This window comes from Trachurus japonicus, chromosome 2 (genome assembly GCF_045865225.1).
Source record: "Trachurus japonicus isolate A0001 chromosome 2, Traja_1.0".
Lineage (NCBI taxonomy): Eukaryota > Metazoa > Chordata > Actinopteri > Carangiformes > Carangidae > Trachurus > Trachurus japonicus.
Genome location: NC_140908.1, coordinates 14,916,561 through 14,938,049, shown reverse-complemented (window position 1 = coordinate 14,938,049; position 21,489 = coordinate 14,916,561). Strand labels below are relative to the sequence as shown.

Sequence of the window (21,489 nt, the reverse complement as noted above, 5' to 3'; positions counted from 1 at the left end):
TTGGACCAATTGAGTGATGACGCTGTAGTAACGCAAACAAACCACCAGGTGTCAGCAAAGCACAGAACAAAATAAGACATTTAACACAGATGTAACTGCTCCCTGTGTGTGTGTTTGTGTGTGTGTGTGCTCTCTCAGCTTCCTCTAGATGTTTTCAACAATTACTTCAGTCTCGGATTCGATGCCCATGTGACTCTGGAGTTCCACGAATCAAGAGGTAGCAATCAGATCGATAGGAAATGGATATTATTGATGGGTGAGGACGATGCGATTATTCACTGTCAGTGTGTGTGTGTGTCTGTTTCAGAGGCCAACCCGGAGAAGTTCAACAGTCGCTTCAGGAATAAGATGTTCTATGCTGGGGTGAGTACACCCCCCTACAATTAAATTATGCTTGAAAGTAGTAAAAAAAATGTCTAAAAACAAGCTACTTTTTAACGTGATGAGTCTTATTTTAGGTATAATGAGATTTTTTTCCCGACTAGAAATAACATTTTGACTAGAAATAAGACAAATATTCTTGGTAACACATACTGAATTCATCATTTATAACACATGAATGCTCATTAGTATGTAGTCTATAAACACAGTTAAAAATGTTTTACTCATCATTGACAAGCACTAACTACTGTCCTGTTCCTTTAGATCTAGTGACTTAATGAAGAAGCTTAATGGAATCATCATTGAGATATCTTATTTATGAGAGTTACAGCTCTCCAGCTCACCTCTCTTTCTCTCTGTCTGCCTCACACAGACAGCGTTCTCAGACTTCCTGATGGGAAGCTCCAAAGACCTGTCAAAGCACATCAAGGTGGTGGTGAGTAGCCGTCAATTAAACTGTCATTTTTATGAAAACACTGCGTCACTCTCTCTGAATGATTGTTTGTCTCTCTTGTCTCCAGTGTGATGGGACTGATTTAACATCCAAGGTCCAGGACTTGAAGCTTCAGTGTCTGGTCTTTCTCAACATCCCCAGGTAAATGGACCTCGTGTCACTGATTGAAGATCTCAGGAACCTCCTCTTGGGTCCCACCCAGAGGAACCAGGTTCTGGGGTCCGTTTAGTCCAGTAATTTTAAGCCAAAAAAGGGGTTGAACAAATTGCAACAGAAGCAAACTCAACTGATTTTGTATCCTCAACATGTCCTGAGTGAGGGAAAAAAAGAGACCCAAATATAGCTCATTCATACGCCTATTAATTATTTTTCTCATGTGAAGAGGGTAAAAAATTTTAACCTCTAGATATCTCCATGAAAATTACTGAGTTGATTACAAACATTAAGACAAACAAAAAATGTATTACAAGTTTTTTGAAATTCTATGTTAACATGAACAAATCTGCATAAATTTGCATAAAGTCCACTGTTTTGACGGCCCATGTATAGGCTATATAAAGGTGCTGTAGTGGTATCAGCTTAAATATTGGAATGAGTTGACTCCAGAGGTTCACAAAGGGACTGTGTATTGTCTTTAAATTTCGGACCAAGTCACAGAGTTTACTTTCACTTTCGTCAATTTACCAACTGTAGCTTTAATGAGCTAGGGCGCTGAGGCTACCATGTAAAACGAGTGCTTCCCGCAGCGACGGATTCAAATCCAGTCCACGTCCTTTGCTGCAAGTCCTTCCATCTCTCCACCCCCCTTTCACTAATATCTCTCTATCTATCATTAAAGGAGACAATGCAAAGTTTTTTTATTTTTTTTAAATAAGTGTTCGATCAAAACAACCATCAAAGGATAAGTGACCTTCTCCTTAAGCTAGGAGGCGGAGCATGATACCTGCTCTACTAAGGATGTGGCTATCTTGAAAAATTGCAGTCATCTTGAAATTTAAAGTGGTTTCTTGTCGGTTGACCGATGGAGTTCATTCCAATTTTCATGTTGGTACCACCACAGCACCTTTATATATACATGAGCCGTCAAAACGGTGGAATTTATGCAAATTTATGCAAATTTGCTCATGTTAACAAAGACTTTCAAAAAACTTGTAATACATTTTTTGTTTGTCTTAATGTAAGTAATCAACTCAGTAATTTTCATGCAGATATCTAAAAGTTAAAAATTTTACCCTATTCACATGAGAAAACTAATGAATAGGCGTATGAATGGTCGACTATATTTGGGTCTTTTTCTAAACTTTCCCCTAATGGGATTCTTCTGGGCTTTTTTCCCCTCACTCAGGACATGTTGAGGATATATAAAATCAGTTGAGTTTGCTTCTGTTGCAACTGAGGAACCGTAGACGCCGTAGATGTGTTGTGTTCAGGTACTGACAGCGATGACGTTGTGTTCAGGTACTGCGCTGGGACCACGCCGTGGGGAAACCCCAGCGAGCATCACGACTTTGAGCCGCAGCGTCACGACGACGGATACATCGAGGTCATCGGATTCACTATGACTTCTCTGGTACGCGATTGCTTTCACTTGTACCTGGTAACCATGGTAACCAGGGACCGAATTTCAGATGAAGTCTTAAAAATACACATGGAATATTATATAACCAGAAGTGTGTTTGTGTGTGTGTTTGTGTGTGTGCAGGCCACTCTGCAGGTCGGAGGTCACGGTGAGAGGTTGAACCAGTGCAGAGAGGTTACCCTGACGACCACCAAACCTCTACCAGTCCAGGTACACTGTGACTCGACATCCCACCACACTGTTTTGTTGATCGATATGTTATATCACCCACTGATTGGCCGGTTGGTTGATGGTCTGATGGGATGATGTCACTGACAGGTGGATGGTGAACCGTGTAGACTGGCGCCGTCTGTGATCCACATCAGTCTCAGAAACCAGGCCAACATGATCCAGAAAACAAAACGACGGACCTCGATACCACACCTCAACGAGTAAGTCACAAGTCCTGGCCTCTCTTAAAGGGATAGTTCAACATTTTGGCAAATTGGCCCATTGCCATAATAATCCCTATAGTCATAGCAGTAGGTTCGTTACCTTGAATTTGTTTTTAGAACGGCGGAGCAGAGCCGTGAGCTGCTCAGAGCTACGCTATGGAGGCTAATGGGATTTCTTGGTTTCCCTCATGAAACTCATCAAATACACAATCCAACAACTCCACAACGCTCTGGTGGACAAGTTGTGAGCTGCACATTCACCACGCTATGAGATAATAACACAACGTTACCACACAGAGTTGTTGTAGAGGGAAATACAGAGACTGTTGATGAAAAACTGTCCCTGAAGGCAACGTGCATCAGCGGTTTTGCATGAATTTCCCTCTAAAACAACTCTGTGTGGTAACGTTGTGTTATTATCTCATAGCGTGGTGAATGTGCAGCTCACAACTTGTCCACTAGAGCGTTGTGGAGTTGTTGGATTGTGTATTTGATGAGTTTGATGAGGGAAACCAAGAAATCCCATAATGAGCCTCCTCTGTAGCGTAGCTCTGAGCAGCTCACATCTCTGCTCCGCCGTTCTAAAAACAGCTTGCACCGACAATTAAAGGTAACAAACCTACTGCTATGACTATAGGGATTATGGCAATGGGACAATATGCCAAAATGTTGAACTTTCCCTTTAATACTGGTCTAATCCTGTCTTACTGGTCTTATCATGTCCTAACACGGTCCTGGTCCGGTCTTTTCTGTGCCTCAGTCAGCAGCCGGTCCCAGAGAGACTCCGGATCAGAGTGAGCCGGATCAGTATGACGGACTACGAGGCTCTGCATTACGACAAGGACAAACTACGACAAGCATGTGAGCACACACACACATAAACACACACTTCTGACCTGCTGCTTCTCTGATTGCGAACTAACAAAATAAAAGCCCTTTTTTGAGTTTCAATGTTTTAATGAAAGAATCCAACACAACCACCAACACGCTGTTACTAAGAGGAGTTACATCATCACTCCTCTGGCTGCTGGCTACAGGCGCAGGCAGCTGATTGGCAGCAGCAGCAGCATCATCTGTATTAACTCATCATCATCTTCATCTACAGGCTCAAGTAGATACTCTATGATTAGGAGGATGAGCAGCGGCATGAAGGTCAACAAGAAGATTTCCATCCTCTACACACACACACAGACACACACACACTCTCTCAGTATTTCTCAGTTTGGGCACAAGGTGGCACTGTGGCACTGTTCCCTTTTTCTATGTGTTTCTATGTGTTATTGTAAATTGTAAAGATAGAAATACACATATAAATATAGATACATGTTTAATCCATATTAATTATTCATAATCCTGTGTTTTATTATAAGTTTGGAATGATTTTCATAGTCGATCTCCTATCCATCCTCCTTTGTTCACTCTTGAAGTTTCACTTGTTTCCTCGTTATGCAAATCAATCACCCATCTCCACTTGTGGATGCGTCACACTCGGGGAGATGGTAAAAATATGTCTGACGCCCCGAGGCGCAGCGGTTACATCATCATCATCATCCTCAACGCCGTCGCTCCGCGCTTCCCCGAGACAGACGGGTGGTTTTTTTTATTTTTTATTTTTTATTTTTTCACAAGTACAGAAGTTTACGTCGCAAAGTGACATTCCGCTGCTCAGATAGCGAGCGATTGATGATTAGTTCATCAGCGGCGGAGAGATCACAGTGTGAGTCATTGTCTCCGATGATGAGGAGGATGAGGAAGGTGCATCTTAATTCAAATCAACTGATAAATGATCCTCATAAACAGTTTGTTAGGACGCAGATAGGAAACGTTGAATTAAAGGCTGTCATAGATAGATAGATAGATAATACACTTACATAACAGTCTCACCTTCCTTAGTTAAGAGTGTTGAATAATGAGAAGAACTGTTCTGCTGATGTCACAATGAGGTTTGACCAATGGCTTCTTGGATATAAAATGACATCATTTCAGTTTATCCTTCTTTGACATTTGAGTTAAATTGTGTTATTAATTAATTAGTGTGAATGCTGAAAGCAATGTTCTTCTGCTGTTCTGTATTTCAGTAGGCATTCACTTTAAAAAAAAAAAATCAAATTCAGGAATTTTTCAAACTTTTCGTGTCTCCATCTTCAACAATTCAAGTAATTTCCAGCCATTTCATACAAAATCTTCTACTTTTTAATCTATTCTCAGCCATTGCTTCAGCTATGTTAGTGCTAGTTCATCAGTTTTCCTTCCTGTCCTTCCTGTCACTTAAACATGCAGGATTTCAATGTTTTCTTCTACCTTTGTTTAGCATTTCTACTGCTTTTTACCTTTAAAAGACATTCATCTCATACTACAAGTTATATGTTTCAGCTTTGGCATTAGCCTTTTCAACATTGCTTTAGCAGTTTCTTCAACTAATTTAGCATTGATTCAACAATTTCTTCAGCTCATTCAGCATTTCTGCTTTCAGCATTCACACGCATTTTCTGCAGGAAATGCTATCTTTTTCTAGTTAGTGTATGAATCTGTGAATTATGTATTGTGAGATCACAATAACTTTGACCTCTAATTTCTAATCATTTCATACCTCAGTCAAAGTAGATATAGTGTTTTCACCACGACCTTGACATTTGACCTTTAAGGCACTATAATCCAATCCGATCGTTTCAAAAAGTTCCTGAGATATCACGTTTCACGGACAACCCTGTAAACATCGCGCCTCGGAGGCATGAAAAGAAAACACACAGTGTCTCCGAACGTCTCCCCAGTGTTCAAAGCCAAAGTCAATAGAAAGTATATGACAGAGTTAGTCATACAGTTCAGCATCACCTTAAACAGAGGGAAGATAAACATGCCTCCATCCCCTCTGGTTGTTTACCACTTTCAAGTCTTACAGGAGAGAACTATCTTTTGATTTCCTCTTAAACATCTAGTTTGTTTTTCAAAGTGAACGGTTTTTTATTTTATTTTTTTAATCTCCTTTACATACTTTGGATCTGTGTTTGCGGTGTATTTACTGGTTTCAACTGCAGTAAACCAGAATCTGTGTTGTGTTGTCTGGTTCTCAAAGGGAGATTTGATGGATGCAAGTCTAATAATCATAATAATAATAATGTATTTCATTTATACAGCAGCAATGGAATAGTGCACTACAATAAGTTTGAATAGAAAGATGATAATAATAGACAGACAGACAGGCATCGGCTGATAAAATGTGCAGCATTTCACTGCAGATGTCAAAGGAAAGACAAAAGATGATAAAATATGCAAATGAGAATAAATACAGAAACCACTGAGAATAATACAATGCGAGGAAATTAATTAAAAGCCAATTATATTCAGCTGTGGGGAAAAATGTGCAGAGCCAGACTGTTGATTCACTGATACATCAAATGTAACATGATGACATTCAAATATTGTGTGTTTGGAAATACTATGTCAGTTTTTCTCATTTTGTCGTTATTTTCTGTACATGACATCACCAGGCAGAGCAGCCAATCATGTGGTACTTGACAGAGACTCAGTCAAGTGGTGTGTTGAGGGTCTCTTCTCCTAAACCTGATTGATTGTTAGTGTGTGAGGCTCCTGAAGCTAATTCCCAGAGTGTTTACCTCAATGAAGAGGAATGAAATTAGACGTATTAAAGGGACCCCGTTAAAGGGAGTTCGCTTTTCGTTATAAAAGAGAATATATCGTTTTGTCTTTATAGTAATTTTGTTATTATCATTTAGTGGTCGGCTCGCCCAGCATTTCCTACTTTCGGTTTCCTGGGAATAACGCTGTTATAATAATCGCCCTTTATGGTCGGAACTAGGACGGTATCTGATCGTCTTTGAACCTCCGACTTTCATTCTTGATGAATGAAAACATTCTTGGTAAATGTTTCCCAAATGTTTGAGTTTTCTCATGAAAATTTTCAATTTTTTCCTCAAATTTTTCAGTTTTGTACTGGAAATATGTGAGTTTCCCCTCAAAATCTTCAAGTTTTTCCCTCAAAATTGTAGTTTTTACTCAAAAGTGTTTAAATATTTACAGAAGATTTTCCTGTTTTTCCTCAAATTTGCGAGGTTTTACAAAATATTTCGATTTTTTTATTGCAAATGTAATACTTTATAATGTCAAAACATTTCCCCAGTAATTTGTGACTTTCAACCTGAAAATTCAGAGTTTTAAACTGTGAAATATACTTCCCATCTCTTCTGGCTCAGTTTTTCAAAAAATGCTTTTATTCTAGCAACAGTGTGAGAAAACCTACAAAGTCCCTAATAGGTGGATACATTTGAGGTGTTTGGATAAATCAGATGTGTTCAAATCCATCAGGCAGATCAGAGGTGTGTGTGGGTTCAGGAGCTGCTCCTCCAGCACTGTAAGTTGTGTGATGTACAGTCAGCAGCGTTGTGTTGTGTTGTGTTGTGTTGGCGCCGTGGGCGTCCAGCCTGGGAAACAGACTGACTGATGATGAGCCACTGGGTCAGGATCAGATGCTCAGCCTGGCTCTGGGATCTGGCTCTGGACTCAATGTGGACAGTCTGTCCTTCACACACACAAAGTGACACAGCTGTGGCCAGATGTTGAGCTGTTAGCCCCTGTTATATGTGCAAGAACCAGGACCAGCAGCATCTGAACTCTTGTCCTGTTCCTCTGTGTCTGCAGCCATTCCTCTGGGTCTGATCGTGGTTCCCGGTGACAGCGACTTAGAGACCTGCAGGGAACAGATCCAGCGTCTGCAGGAGGTGAGTGGGGGAGAAGAGGGGAGTGGGGGAGGGAGGGAGGGATGAAAAGGTCATGGTGTTGTGCCAGTGTAAGACTAGAAGAGGAAGAAAAAGAGACAAGGCAGAAAATCTTTTTTAGAAACATTGAACAAAGCTAATTAAGAAGTGTGTGTGTGTGTGTGTGGACTCTCCTTTGCTCCGTCCTCCTCTTCAGGACTTCTGCTCTGTCCGTCCCTCCCTGCAGGTTGGTAGCTGGATGTTTGTTCTTTTTGCTTGGCTCAGAGGCACCAGGGAAACTAACAGCTATACACACATACACACAGCGAAAGTTACAGCGGATTTGAATCCCAACCTTCCCTTTGTTCATTATCTATTCCTTTCGGTAGCTGCAGTGTTGTCCTTACACCAAGGTCTCTGCTACACTGAAACCTCCCCTGAATGTCATTGTAGAGAAAAGAGAGATAAGAGAAGATGATGATAACAATGATAAACTTTTTTTCTATGGCATTGAGAAGTGGCGAAAGTAAAATTACACCAAATGCTTGAAAAACATATAAAACATTCATATAAAATCAGATGGAATAATAAAAAACTATAACAAATAAAGTTCTTCATAAGATTTATCATTTGCATGTTATTGAATAAAGTTCAATTTGAAAAAGAAGAAAAAAAATCACCTTAGAAATAGCAAACACTGTGTAAGCTCCTCCCACATTTGGGGGCGGAGCTACAACTGACTGGTAGTGGGTGGAAGTTAGCGTCGCTTTTGGAGAGCTGCAGAGTATTTTAACTCTTCACAAAGAGCCTGATTTAACCAATAGAAACAAAACATTAGAAGGGAACTATCTGATTGGTTGAAGTCAGATGTTGATGTTGATGAGTTGTCCAATTACCTTCCAAGGATTCTTCCTGAAACCCTTGACTTTTTCCACCCTCCATGAAGCCTTCGCTGATGGTTCCGATTCATATAGATATGTAAACAAAAGAGACACCATTAAACAGGAAGTGATCGATTAGTTGGTGGATTGTGTGGTTTTTTTTAAAAAGGGATACGCCAACATTTTTTTTTAGTCCATGACCAGCAGATAGACACCATCCTTTCGTCTGTGCGTGCAGTAACAAGGGAGATAGAGCCGTATCGCCTGTAATTAGCTTAGCTCAAACACTGGAAGTGTATAGGTAATGTTAGCCTGCCTCCACCTAAAGTCATCAGAGACTCTTCAGCAACTCTAAACGGACCGATCTTGGTCTCAGAGCTGACAAAACTCTCCGGTAAGGCATCTTGAGCGGTCAAATGCCGCTAACGGGACGAGATCGGTCAAAACGGAGGGTTCAAGCAAAGACGGTTTATTTTGGTTCAAGCTAGCTACATCGAGGGTAGGTTAGCTTCCTGTTTCAAAGTAAAAGCACTTCTGTATGTAAAGGGCACCGGGTGTTTCATTTTGTGAAAGTAACCGGAAGTGCGTTGGTCACAACGGCTAGCTTGAGTTAGCTAGCTTGACACATTGCTGATCTAAACGGCTACTTTCTCGCCTAAAAATGTTTGAAATGTTGATAAAGTGATATATTTACAGAGTTTAGAGCTAAAATGAAATCAGCTTCTGACTGCTGATTTCGGCTCAGGTAGGAGGCAGGCTAACACTACCCATACACTTCCAGTGTTTGAGCTAAGCTAATTACGGGCGATACGGCTCTATCTCCCTTGTTACTGCACGCACAGTCGAAAGGATGGTGTCTATCTGCTGGTCATGGACTCGGGAGTGAGGCAAGACACGAAAAAAAAAAGTTGGCGTATCACTTTAAAGAAAACAAAACATTCTGAAACCCTAGCCCGAAAGTTCACAGACTCCACAGTAAGTTTTAATGTGACTGCAGCAGGACCTCTCCTCTGGTGGTGTCATTAATCTGCAGCTCACAGCAGCTGGATCGGTGGTGAGCAGGAGAAAAGGCCATTAGAGCTTTGTGTCAGACCCTAAATATGGCATGAGCATTGCAGCTCTATCCATTCTGCTTCTTTGATGTTCAGCAGCTCCTAAATGGGGAGCCATGTTTAGAAGTCATTACTTTAATAGATAAATGAATCCAGTAATGTTATGGATCATATGTCGGAACAGGGCTATATTCAGCTGAACCCTGTCCACTTGGCCTCTTGTTCAGCTCCAGTCTGGAGGAATGAATCCATGTTATTATTTTTTATGAATAAATGCATTAATAATAACAATGGTCACTCTAATCTTGACATGAAATTCTTGTACCGTTTCATCTCTATTCAGCACACCCACCGAGACCGACTCTAATTAAAATGCATCTGTGGAGTCTGTGGTTTCTTCTTCCTTTGTGCACATCGAATAATTACATTTCTTCATTTGTGGGAATAATCTGCAGCAGATAAGATGCCACTGTGTTTATCTCAGCACCTGTAGATCTGTTTTTATTCTACTGCAAAGAGAAAAGGTTGTAGAACCGGATCGGCTCGACACTGTCTTGCGATTCCGGACTTGTTCTTGATCTTGCCAAGACCACTATAGTCACCTTTTTCTGCTTCTTCTTGTTCCTTCGTCATGAAATATACCGTCTTCCCTCTGTCTCGGGTTTTATTGAAGTCTTGGAGCCTTACCAAGCCTTGCTTTTAGGGTTAGGGTAAGTCTTTGACACGCCATGGTCAGCCTGGTCAAGGAGGTCCTACTTGCAGCAGCTCCCTTTCATGGGTAATCAAGAACTCCTAAAGAGGATCCAGAACCTGGACAAGGTAATGCTGTCCAGGCTTTGGGTGGTCCCAGTCACCCTTAGGAGAAGTGATTTGTCTTCCTTTTGAATCCTTGAGGTCATAGGATCTTGTGTTTGGTCGATATAGCGGGCAGTTGCCCTTCTCAACCCCAGTACCACCAACATACATTGTGTTGCTTAAAGTGATAGTTCAAAATTTTGGCAAATTGGCCCATTGCCATAATCCCTATAGTCATAGCAGTAGGTTCGTTACCTTTATTTGTTGGTGCAAGCTGTTTTTATGCCGGCGGAGCAGAGCGGCGAGCTGCTCAGAGCTACGCTACGGAGGCTAATGGGATTTCTTTGGTTTCCCTCATCAAACTCATCAAATACACAATCCAACAACTCCACAACGCTCTGGTGGACAAGTTGTGACATGCACATTCACCACACTATGAGATAATAACACAACGTTACCACACAGAGTTGTTTTAGAGGGAAATTCATGCAAAACCACTGATGCACGTTGCCTTCAGGGACAGTTTTTCATCAGCAAGCAGTCTCTGTATTTAACTCGAATACGTTTTCGTCCCGTTATTATCTCATAGCGTGGTGAATGTGCAGGTCACAACTTGTCCACCAGAGCGTTGTGGAGTTGTTGGATTGTGTATTTGATGAGTTTGATGAGGGAAACCAAGAAATCCCATGAGCCTCCGTAGCGTAGCTCTGAGCAGCTCACGGCTCTGCTCCGCCGTTCTAAAAATATCTTGCGCCGACAATTAAAGGTAACAAACCTACTGCTACGACTATAGGGATTATGGGGGCGGGACTAGATAAGCTTTTGCTTCTCCCGCTTTCCCTTTCGGCCATGTGTTGACATGCCCGAAATAAACAAATTGATTGATTGATTGATTGATTATGGCAATGGGCCAATTTGCCAAAATGTTGAACTATCCCTTTAAAGTAGTCCAGATGGTAGGTAGGTACCATGGTTTTGAAGGTCCAGGTAGTGTCTGTGATACGGGATGAGCTCAATGCTGCATTTCTGGCAGCATCATCTGAACGATGAGTCAGATGAGCTCGTTGCTCCAGAAGTTTTATGTAAGAACTCGAGGTAACACAACACAACACAACACAACACAACACAACACAACACAACACAACACAACACAACACAACACAACACAACACAACACAACACAACACAACACAACACAACACAACACAACACAACACAACACAACACAACACAACACAACACAACACAACACAACAGAAACCCTGAGACCTGATGGGACCAGCACATTCACCATGAACCTTAGACTCTGGGTTAGATACAAACACACCCATTAGTTTCCCTCATGTGTCTCGGTGTTACAGCATGATGCATGGACTGTTGTTGTTGTGTTCATGTGCATGTGTGTGTGTGTGTGTGTTGTACTGATTGCGTGTTTGTAGCATCTTAACCCTCCTGTTGTCCAACTGGGTCGAGGACGAAGGGAAAGAAGGAAGTAATGAAGGAAGGAAGGAAGGAAGGAAGGACGAAGGGAAGGAAGGAAGGAAGGAAGGAAGGAAGGACGAAGGGAAGGAAGGAAGGACGAAAGGAAAAAGGAAGGAAGGCAGCAAGGACAAAGGGAAGGAAGGAAGGAAGGAAGGAAGGAAGGAAGGACGAAGGGAAAAAAGGAAGGAAGGAAGGAAGGACGAAGGGAAGGAAGGAAGGAAGGAAGGATGAAGGGAAAGAAGGAAGGAAGGCAGGAAGGACGAAGGGAAAGAAGGAAGGAAGGAAGGAAGGACGAAGGAAAGAAGGAAGGAAGGAAGGAAGGAAGGACGAAGGGAAAAAAGGCAGCAAGGACGAAGGGAAAGAAGGAAGGAAGGAAAAAAGGAAGGAAGGAAGGAAGGAAGGCAGCAAGGACGAAGGGAAGGAAGGAAGGAATGAAGGAAGGACAAAGGGAAAAAAGGAAGGAAGGAAGGAAGGAAGGAAGGAAGGAAGGCAGCAAGGATGAAGGGAAGGAAGGAAGGAAGGACGAAGGGAAAAAAGGAAGGAAGGCAGGAAGGACGAAGGGAAGGAAGGAAGGAAGGACGAAGGGAAAGAAGGAAGGAAGGAAGGAAGGACGAAGGGAAAGAAGGAAGGAAGGAAGGAAAGAAGGAAGGAAGGAAGGAAGGACAAAGGGAAAAAAGGAAGGAAAGAAGGCAGGAAGCACGAAGGAAGGAAGGAAGGCAGGAAGGAAGGAAGAAGGGATTGTGGAAAGAAGGAAGGGAGGAAGGAAGGAAGGAAGGAAGGAAGGAAAGAAGGCAGGAAGCACGAAGGAAGGAAGGAAGGATGAAGGAAAAGAAGAAAGGCAGGAAGGAAGGACGAAAGGATTGTGGAAAGAAGGAAGGGAAAAGGAAGGAAAGAAAGATGGAGGTAGGCAACAGATTGAGCCAATTAGATCAAAAGTGGAAGGAAGAAGAAGTAAGGACGAAAGGAAGGAAGGAAGGAAGGAAAGAAAAATGGAGGGAAGGAAGGGAGAAAGGAAGGAAGGAAAGGAGGAAGGATGGAGGAAGGGAGGGTTAAGTGTGTGTGTGTTTGCAGCTGGTAACGTGCTGTGTGTGAGCTGCTGTGTGTGAGCTGCTGTGTGTGAGCTGCTGTGTGTGAGCTGCTGTGTGTGAGCTGCTGTGTGTGAGCTGCTGTGTGTGAGCTGCTGTGGAAGCTGTAATGAGACTGTTTGTGTTCAGAGCTGATGGGTCTGAAGAAGATCAGCTTTAATGTCCCGTTATCTAATTACGGGGTTAATCAGGTGGATCAGTCGACACCTGACAACGACCACTCAGCTCTGATGTTTGAAGTTCACCGAGACAGAAATATTTATAACTTACTAGACAAAGAGAAACTCAAAGACTATTGTTTCTTTGGAGACTGACTGTTCAACCATTGTGAAAGAAATGAAGTCACCATCCAGTTCTTGCACTCCTCTGATTCATTATTGATCAGACTTAGTTCAATAATATCAGTGCCATCAAAACAAGACAAAGGCTATTTCATCATTTTCACTTGATTTTCATAGATTAACAGTAATTAGTCCCTGTGAGCTCTGTAAAGTTAACACATTAAGTTTCATGCTAGATGATGCATCTAAGTAACTGTTTTACCAACTACAGCTCATTTCAAGTTGTTGAATATGGACCAATCACTGCAGATTAACACCTTACACTGTAATGGGTAGTAGTGTATCGATAAGCTCAGACGGCATCAGTTCTGTATTAGAGAAATTAAGAAAATATATTTATTATTTATTATGCATTGCATAAAACATGCATTTATGTACTTGAAGCCCACAGCCAGAGGTAACTACATTACACAGTGGACTGAATTATACAAACATGAGTTACTGATGAAAAGGAATTGTTATCTAGCTGCTTTTTCCAAATCTGAAATGTATAGGGCATCATCTAAATTGTTAAGAAATCCACTTTCAAGCCACCCAGAGCAACAAAATCAGTCCATAGTCATGATTTTTTAATGGGTGCTGAAGTTTCTCAAGAAAATATTATTTGGCGTTAGTGTATTTATGCAAATTCAAAGATCATCGAGGGTTATTTACAATGGTAAAGAAAAGACATCAAATAAACAAGAATCAATTAAAGTAGGTACAAACGTAAGTTAAACAACAATCTAAAATGCCCTTGAGGAGTTCCAGGTGGATGGTGTTTAAAAACAAAAATCAGTTCTGAGTTTGTTAAAGTCACTATTTCTGGCACTGGAGAAAAGTATAAATAGAGTTTAGTCTGCATTTAAAACTACAATGGAGTATTAGGGCCACATTGACCAATAAAAAAATCCCAAACTTCGAGAATAAAGTTGTAAATTTACGACTTTATTCTCGTAATGTTATGACTTTTTTTCTCGTATGAAATGTACGACTTTATTCTCGTAATTTACGACTTTATTCTCGTAATGTTACGACTTTTTTCTCGTAGGAAATGTACAACTTTATTCTCGTAATTTACGACTTTATTCTCGTAATGTTATGACTTTTTTTCTCATAGGAAATGTACGACTTTATTCTCGTAATTTACAACTTTATTTTCGTAATGTTATGACTTTTTTCCTCGTATGAAATGTACAACTTTATTCTCGTAATTTACGACTTTATTCTCGTAATGTTATGGCTTTTTTCTCTTAGGAAATGTACGACTTTATTCTTGTAATTTACGACTTTATTCTCGTAATGTTAGGACTTTTTTCTCGTAGGAAATGTACGACTTTATTCTCGTAATTTACGACTTTATTCTCGTAATGTTACGACTTTTATCTTGCAGGAAATGTACGACTTTATTCTCGTAATTTTACGACTTTATTCTCGTAATGTTATGACTTTTTCCTCGTAGGAAATGTACGACTTTATTCTCGTAATTTACGACTTTATTCTCGTAATGTTTTGACTTTTTTCTTGTAGGAAATGTACGACTTTATTCTCGGAAATTTCCGACTTTATTCTCAGAAATTTATGACTTCATTCTCAAAGTCTGTGTGTTTTTTTTTTTTTATTTCTCAATGTGGCCCTAATACATAAAGATGGATAAAGATGGATTTACAACCATTTGCAGAAGAAACACAATTTATCAAATAGTTTTGTTTTCCTCTATCACAAGATAACAAAAAGTGCTTATAAGAAAAATGATAAAATACCCGATATCTCTAAAATTAGCCATATCGTTAAAATCTTAACGATTGGACCTATACTACAACCATCAGACCGGGTCGCGGTGGTGTTCCAGCTGGGTTCTGACTGCCGTGTGTGGGTTGTGTGTCTGTGTTTGTGCGATTCTCTGGTCTCTGTCACCGTATGGGTCAGTTTTTGTGGGTGTTACCCAGCTGATGGAGAACCAGTTCAGCCGTAATGTTATGACTTTTTCCTCGTAGGAAATGTACGACTTTATTCTTGTAATTTACGACTTTATTCTTGTAATGTTACGACTTTTTTTCTCGTATGAAATGTACGACTTTATTCTCGTAATTTACGACTTTATTCTCGTAATGTTATGACTTTTTTTCTTGTAGGAAATGTACGACTTCATTCTCGTAATATACGACTTTTTTCTCGTATGTTATGACTTTTTTTCTCGTAGGAAATGTACAACTTTATTCTCGTAATGTTATGACTTTTTTTCTCGTAGGAAATGTACGACTTTATTCTCATAATTTTACGACTTTATTCTCGTAATGTTATGACTTTTTCCTCGTAGGAAATGTACGACTTTTTTCTCGTAGGAAATGTACGACTTTATTCTCGGAAATTTATGACTTCATTCTCAAAGTCTGTGTGTGTTTTTTTTTTAATTTCTCAATGTGGCCCTAATACATAAAGATGGATAAAGATGGATTTACAACCATTTGCAGAAGAAACACAATTTATCAAATAGTTTTATTTTCCTCTATCACAAGATAACAAAAAGTGCTTATAAGAAAAATGATAAAATACCCGATATCTTTTAAAATTAGCCATATCATTAAAATCTTAACGATTGGACCTATGCTACAACCATCAGACTGGGTCGCGGTGGTGTGGGTTGTGTGTCTGTGTTTGTGCGATTCTCTGGTCTCTTGTCACCGTATGGGTCAGTTTTTGTGGGTGTTACCCAGCTGACGGAGAAACCGGTTCAGCCGTGGTGCCGGCGCTGGCCTTTAGTTGAAGATTTCAGAGTGAGGAGGAATCAGTGTGGGCAGCGAGGATCAAACTGTCAGCTCCACTCCTACACCGACTCCACTGGGACCGGAGAGACGCGGCCGAAAAACCTTCTTCAGACAGTATTTACAGAACAGAGAGGGAGAGGAGGACGAAGACACTGATGCCTGGGTGTAGAGTACAGAACTAAGTCAAAGAAGGCGCCTGATAAGTCAAGTCTCTGGGTGTTAAAGTGTGTGATGTCGACAGTATAGTTTGTGGACCCAGCTTTCCTCTAGTGAAAGTTCCAATTAAAGTAAAGTTTTCTCTACTTTGTCTCAAACTGTTGATGCATTTCTTTATTATTATTCTGAAAGGACAGAATATAGAGTCAAAACTTGAGCAAACACAGGCCGTTACACTCCTCAAGCCCCAACTGCCTTTTGTTTCCCTCTGTGAAGAAATATTTCCTCTCCTAATTAACCCGGTGAAGAGTAACTAACAATCTTTAAAGGGATAGTTCAACATTTTGGCAAATTGGCCCATTGCCATAATCCATATAGTCATAGCAGTACCTTTATTTGTCGGTGCAAGCTATTTTTAGAATGGCAGAGCGGAGCGGCGAGCTGCTCAGAGCTATGCTACGGAGGCTAATGGGATTTCTTGCTTTCAATACATCAAATACACAATCCAACAACTCCACAACGCTCTGGTGGACAAGTTGTGAGCTGCACATTCACCACGCTATGAGATAATAACACAACGTTACCAGACAGAGTTGTTTTAGAGGGAAATTCATGCAAAACCACTGATGCACGTTGCCTTCAGGGACAGTTTTTCAGCAAGCAGTCTCTGTATTTCCCTCTAACACAACTCTGTCTGGTAACGTTGTGTTATTATCTCATAGCGTGGTGAATGTGCAGCTCACAACTTGTCCACCAGAGCGTTGTGGAGTTGTTGGATTGTGTATTTGATGAGTTTGATGAGGGAAACCAAGAAATCCCATGAGCCTCCATAGCGTAGCTCTGAGCAGCTCACAGCTCTGCTCCGCCGTTATAAAAACAGCTTGCACCGACAAATAAAGGTAACAAAACTACTGCTATGACTATAGGGATTATGGCAATGGGCCAATTTCCCAAAATTTTGAACTATCCCTTTAATCCAGCAGAGTGTTGTGAATGAGAGAGTAACTGAACGGGATCAGATGAAGCTCAGTGTGTGTCTTTATAATGTTGTTGTCAAGGATCATCACATCCTTCAACTGATCTACACTACCTCTGAACATCAGTTACATCACTAACGCCGTGGCGAAGCTGTCAGACTTGGTGTTGCATAGCAACGGAATGATGTAACAACGGTTTCTGTGTTTGATCTGCTCACTGATTCAGATTATTTCTGATGATATCCATCACATAAGGTAAATTGTTAATTGTTGGTGATGCAAGCTTTGTGTTTTTAGCACCTGTTGTGGTTGGCTGAAGCTGCTGGGGAAAGTGTAACTATATTTAACCCTCCTGTTGTCCTCCTGGGTCAAGGAGGGATGAAAGGAAGGAAGGAAGGAAGTTAAGAAGGAAGGAAAGACGAAGGGAAAGAAGGAAGGAAGGCAGGAAGGACGAAGGGAAAGAAAGAAGGAAGGAAAGACGAAGGGATAGATGAAAGGAAAGAAGGAAGGAAGGACAAAGGGAAAGAAGGAAGGCAGGAAGGACGAAGGGAAAGAAAGAAGGAAGGAGGGAAGGACAAAAGGAACGATAGGAGGAAAGGAGGAAGGAAGGCAGGAAGGAAAGATAGATAGAGGGAGGGAACAGCTTGGGTCAAAAAAGAAGGAAGAAGAAAGAATGAAAGGAAAGAAGGAAGGAAGGACAAAGGGAAAGAAGGAAGGCAGGAAGGACGAAGGGAAAGAAAGAAGGAAGGAGGGAAGGACAAAAGGAACGATAGGAGGAAAGGAGAAAGGAAAGATAGATAGAGGGAGAGAACAGCTTGGGTCAAAAAAGAAGGAAGAAGAAAGGATGAAGGGAAGGAAGGAAGGGAGGTGAAAAGGATTGTGGAAAGAAGGAAGGGAAAGGGAAGGAGAGAAAGATGGGGGGAGAGAGCAGATGTGTTCAAGGAAGAAGGGAAAAAGGAAGGAAGGGAACGGACCAGGTCAATTGGATCAAAAGAGGAAGGAAAAAGAAGTAAGGACGAAGGAAGGAAAGAAGCAAGGGAAAAGGATTGTGGAAAGAAGGAAGGGAGAATGACACGTGCGGAAGAAGAATGAGGAGGAAGACGGACGGAGAAGAACGAGCATTAAGGCTCAGAGTCTCCTGGCTGCTGCCGAGTGGGAAGTTTTTTGTGTAGGAGACGAGCAGGAGTGAATGGAGAAGAGACAGGAGAAGAAAGAAGGTGAAGAAGAAAGGATTCAGTCAGACGAGTTCAGCTTTTGATTCAGTGTTTGTAGCTGCTGTAACAGCCCGGGGCGTTTGACTGAGCTGCCGAGCGCCGTGAAGTCGACAGCACAGATAGATAAATACAGACAGAGCAGGAGAGGTGTTTACTGCAGCCAGCCTCCCTGTCACTGTGAGCATCAAAAGAGAATCACTTCACTTTCTCTGGCGTCTTCTCTTCTTGTCACATCTATGAGACTGTGAATTTCTACATTCAGTCCCTCCTTTCCCTTTCCAGAGTTGACCTGAAACTTGGAGCATCCAGGAAGTCTTTAGACCCTTTTACGTAGTCTTCAGATCCATTGTAAAGTCTTCAGAGCACCTCATAAAGTCTGGCATACCCTTTTGAGAGTATCAGAGGGTCTCAGACCTCCAGAGAGTCTTCTGACCCTTCGGAAAGTCCACACAGACCCTCAAGGAAGTCCCAATACCTTCCGGAAAGTCCCGTCAAACATCTTTAGACCTTCAGAGAGCATTAAGACCCTTTTATAAAATCTCCAAAACCTTCAGAGAGTCTTCAGACCCTTCATAAAGTCTTTATACCCTTCAGACCTCTAACCCTAACCCTTCATAAAACCTCCAGACCCATCAGAGCACATTTCGACCCTTCATGAAGTCTTCAGACACTTCAGAGACTACTCAGAATCACTAGAGTCTTCAGAAACTCCATAGACCCTACATAACAAAGTCTTGAGACCCATTGACTCTGGGTAAGGTCTTGATACCCTTCAGAGAGTCTTCAGACCCTTCATAAAGTCTTATACCTGTTCTGACAGACTTCTAACCCTAAACCCTAACCCTTCATAAAACCTCCAGACCCATCAGAGCACATTTAGACCCTTCATGAAGTCTTCACACACTTCAGAGACTACTCAGAACCACTAGAGAGTCTTCAGACCCTTAACAAAGTCTTGAGACCCATTGTAGTCTACAGATTCTTGGCAAGGCCTTGATACCCTTCAGAGTATTCCAAGCCTTAAGAACCTTTGTAGTATTCAGACCCTTCTTAGGGAATAGTCTTCAGACTCTTGATAAAGTCTTCATACCCTTTAGAGAGTATTCAAACCCTTCAGAGTTTCCAGACCCTTTAAAGTGTCTTCAACCCCTTTCTAAAGGACCCTACAGGGAATATTTAGATCCTTAATGAAGTCCTCAGATCCTCCAGAGAGTGTTCAGAAGTTCACAAAGTAGCATCATAACATGTTGCGTCACTGTTCCCCAATGCTGAACAAGCCACAGCCTTCATGACCAGAAAGTTTCATCCTCACCTGTGGAGAAGTTTTTACCGGAAGTTACAATTATACAGGTTTTCTACAGGACAGGTAGATCACACTGTGACAAGGACACGTCAAAGATAACTCAAAGAGAGGAAACAACATAAAGTCTGTTAATAGTCGGCGCATGTGTGTTTGAAACATTAGAAAGAACAAACCGATGGAGGAGGAGGATTTCTGCTCCATCATCCCCATGCTCAGTCCTTGATCTGTGGACCGACCACACTCTGAGAAGGTTGGTCCGGGGGCAGGACTTCAGAGACCCTCGCAAAGCTGAGGCCATTTAGTGGTGTGTGAACAAACAAGAAGGTTTTGGCTTCAGTGCACAGCACACAGCAGCAGTATCAGCGATGTGATGTGTGTGTGTGTGTGTGTTTGATGTGGTAAAAAGTTGAGCTGCAGTGTTCAGGGATAATTAGAGTCTGGGTAAAGAAACATCAGGGTTGAACCACAACACAAGAACATGCAGTAATGAGTGCGAGGACGACTGCGGTGGTCAAAGACGTGGAGCTCCTGAGGTTTTTTCACACAGTACACAGCTGATTTTTATCTATTTATACAACTTTATACCATTATGATATGGAGGAAGCTGAGAGGAGAATCATTTGTTCCGTTAACTCTGGCACAGCGACACATCATTTGACCCCCACATCATCATCATCCTCATCGTACTTGGAGTCAGAGTCAGAAAAACTTTAATGATCCCTTCAGGGTACAGAAAGAGGAAGTAAAAAAGTTAAAACTACTATAGACAGTGAGGGAATGGGTCCAGGCGTCTTTACCACCAGCACGCAGCAGGTCCAGGCTGAAGATCATGCAGAAAGCTCCGGGACATCAGTTCATGTCTTTCATCCCTGTTCTTTCAGTACCGCAGTTTTTCTTGATTTGCTTTGGGGTAAACACACACACTGAAACTTTACAGCTTAATAATATGGTAATGTAGGACTGGTGTGTGTTTTTGTTAGCCTTTCTTTTTATTCTGTTTGGCCTTCATATTTTTTAGCTTTTCTGTTAGCCATTCTTTTATTTTTCTGAACAGAAAAATGAATAAAGAATAACATTATTCCCCAAGTGAAACGTGAAAAGAATGGCTAACAGAAAAGCTTAAAAAATTGCTAACAGAGCATGCTGTTAGCTTTTCTGTTAGCAATTTTTTAAAGCTTTTCTGTTAGCCATTCTTTTACTTTCCTGTTAGCCATTCCCTAAGTGTTTCTGCCGGCCATGCTGTTAGCTTTTCTGTTAGCATTTTTTAAGCTTTTCTGTTAGCCATTCCCTTAGTGTTTCTGTTAGCCATGCTGTTAGCTTTTCTGTTAGCATTTTTTAAAGCAATTTTCTGTTAGCCATTCTTTTACTTTTCTGTTAGCCATTCCCCAAGTGCTTTTTGCTGGCCATGCTGTTAGCTTTTCTGTTTGATTTTTAATTTTTAATTTTTTAGCTTTTCTATAGCCATTCTTTCATTTTTCTGCATTCCCTAAGTGTTTCTGTTAGACATGCTGGTAGCTTTTCTGTTAGCATTTTTAAGCTTTTCTGTTAGCCATTATTTTGCTTCTTTCTTAGCCATTCCCTAAGTGTTTCTGTTAGCCACACGGTTAGCTTTTATTTCTTGTAGTTTTCCTAATGCACTTTCAGTTATCCTAAAAGGAGGCCCAACAAGCTAAAGGGTAGTTCTTGTAGCTTCTCCTTACTGGGGCTTCACTGACTCTTCTGTCTGTCTGTCATTTAGGAGGAGGCAGCCAAACCAAAGATCCTTTCTTCTCAGAGATTATCTCCAAAGTGGTGTTTCCTTGACTGTAAGTACATCACATCATTATTCATTTGCTTTTCTGACATTGATCTGCTGCATTTATATGCTGCATCACTGCTATGTGATTGGCTGGCTCT

The 21,489-nt window shown here is 41.3% G+C and overlaps 1 protein-coding gene across 3 annotated transcripts in view; it reads left to right on the top strand.

Moving 5' to 3' along the window:
- LOC146991003 (diacylglycerol kinase zeta-like) overlaps nt 1–21,489 on the top strand; it is an 88,520-nt gene that overhangs the window by 37,051 nt on the left and 29,980 nt on the right. For 2 of the 3 annotated variants that reach the window (XM_085802511.1, XM_085802502.1), the window contains 10 exons: nt 139–217; nt 308–363; nt 755–817; nt 903–976; nt 2,294–2,405; nt 2,538–2,624; nt 2,733–2,845; nt 3,609–3,709; nt 7,505–7,584; nt 21,332–21,398. In XM_085802511.1, coding sequence (XP_085658637.1) covers nt 139–217; nt 308–363; nt 755–817; nt 903–976; nt 2,294–2,405; nt 2,538–2,624; nt 2,733–2,845; nt 3,609–3,709; nt 7,505–7,584; nt 21,332–21,398 — 832 coding nt within the window. Of the gene's footprint in view, nt 1–138; nt 218–307; nt 364–754; nt 818–902; nt 977–2,293; nt 2,406–2,537; nt 2,625–2,732; nt 2,846–3,608; nt 3,710–7,504; nt 7,585–7,777; nt 7,808–21,331; nt 21,399–21,489 lie in introns of all 3 variants that reach the window. The other variant, XM_085802494.1, reaches the window with a different exon arrangement.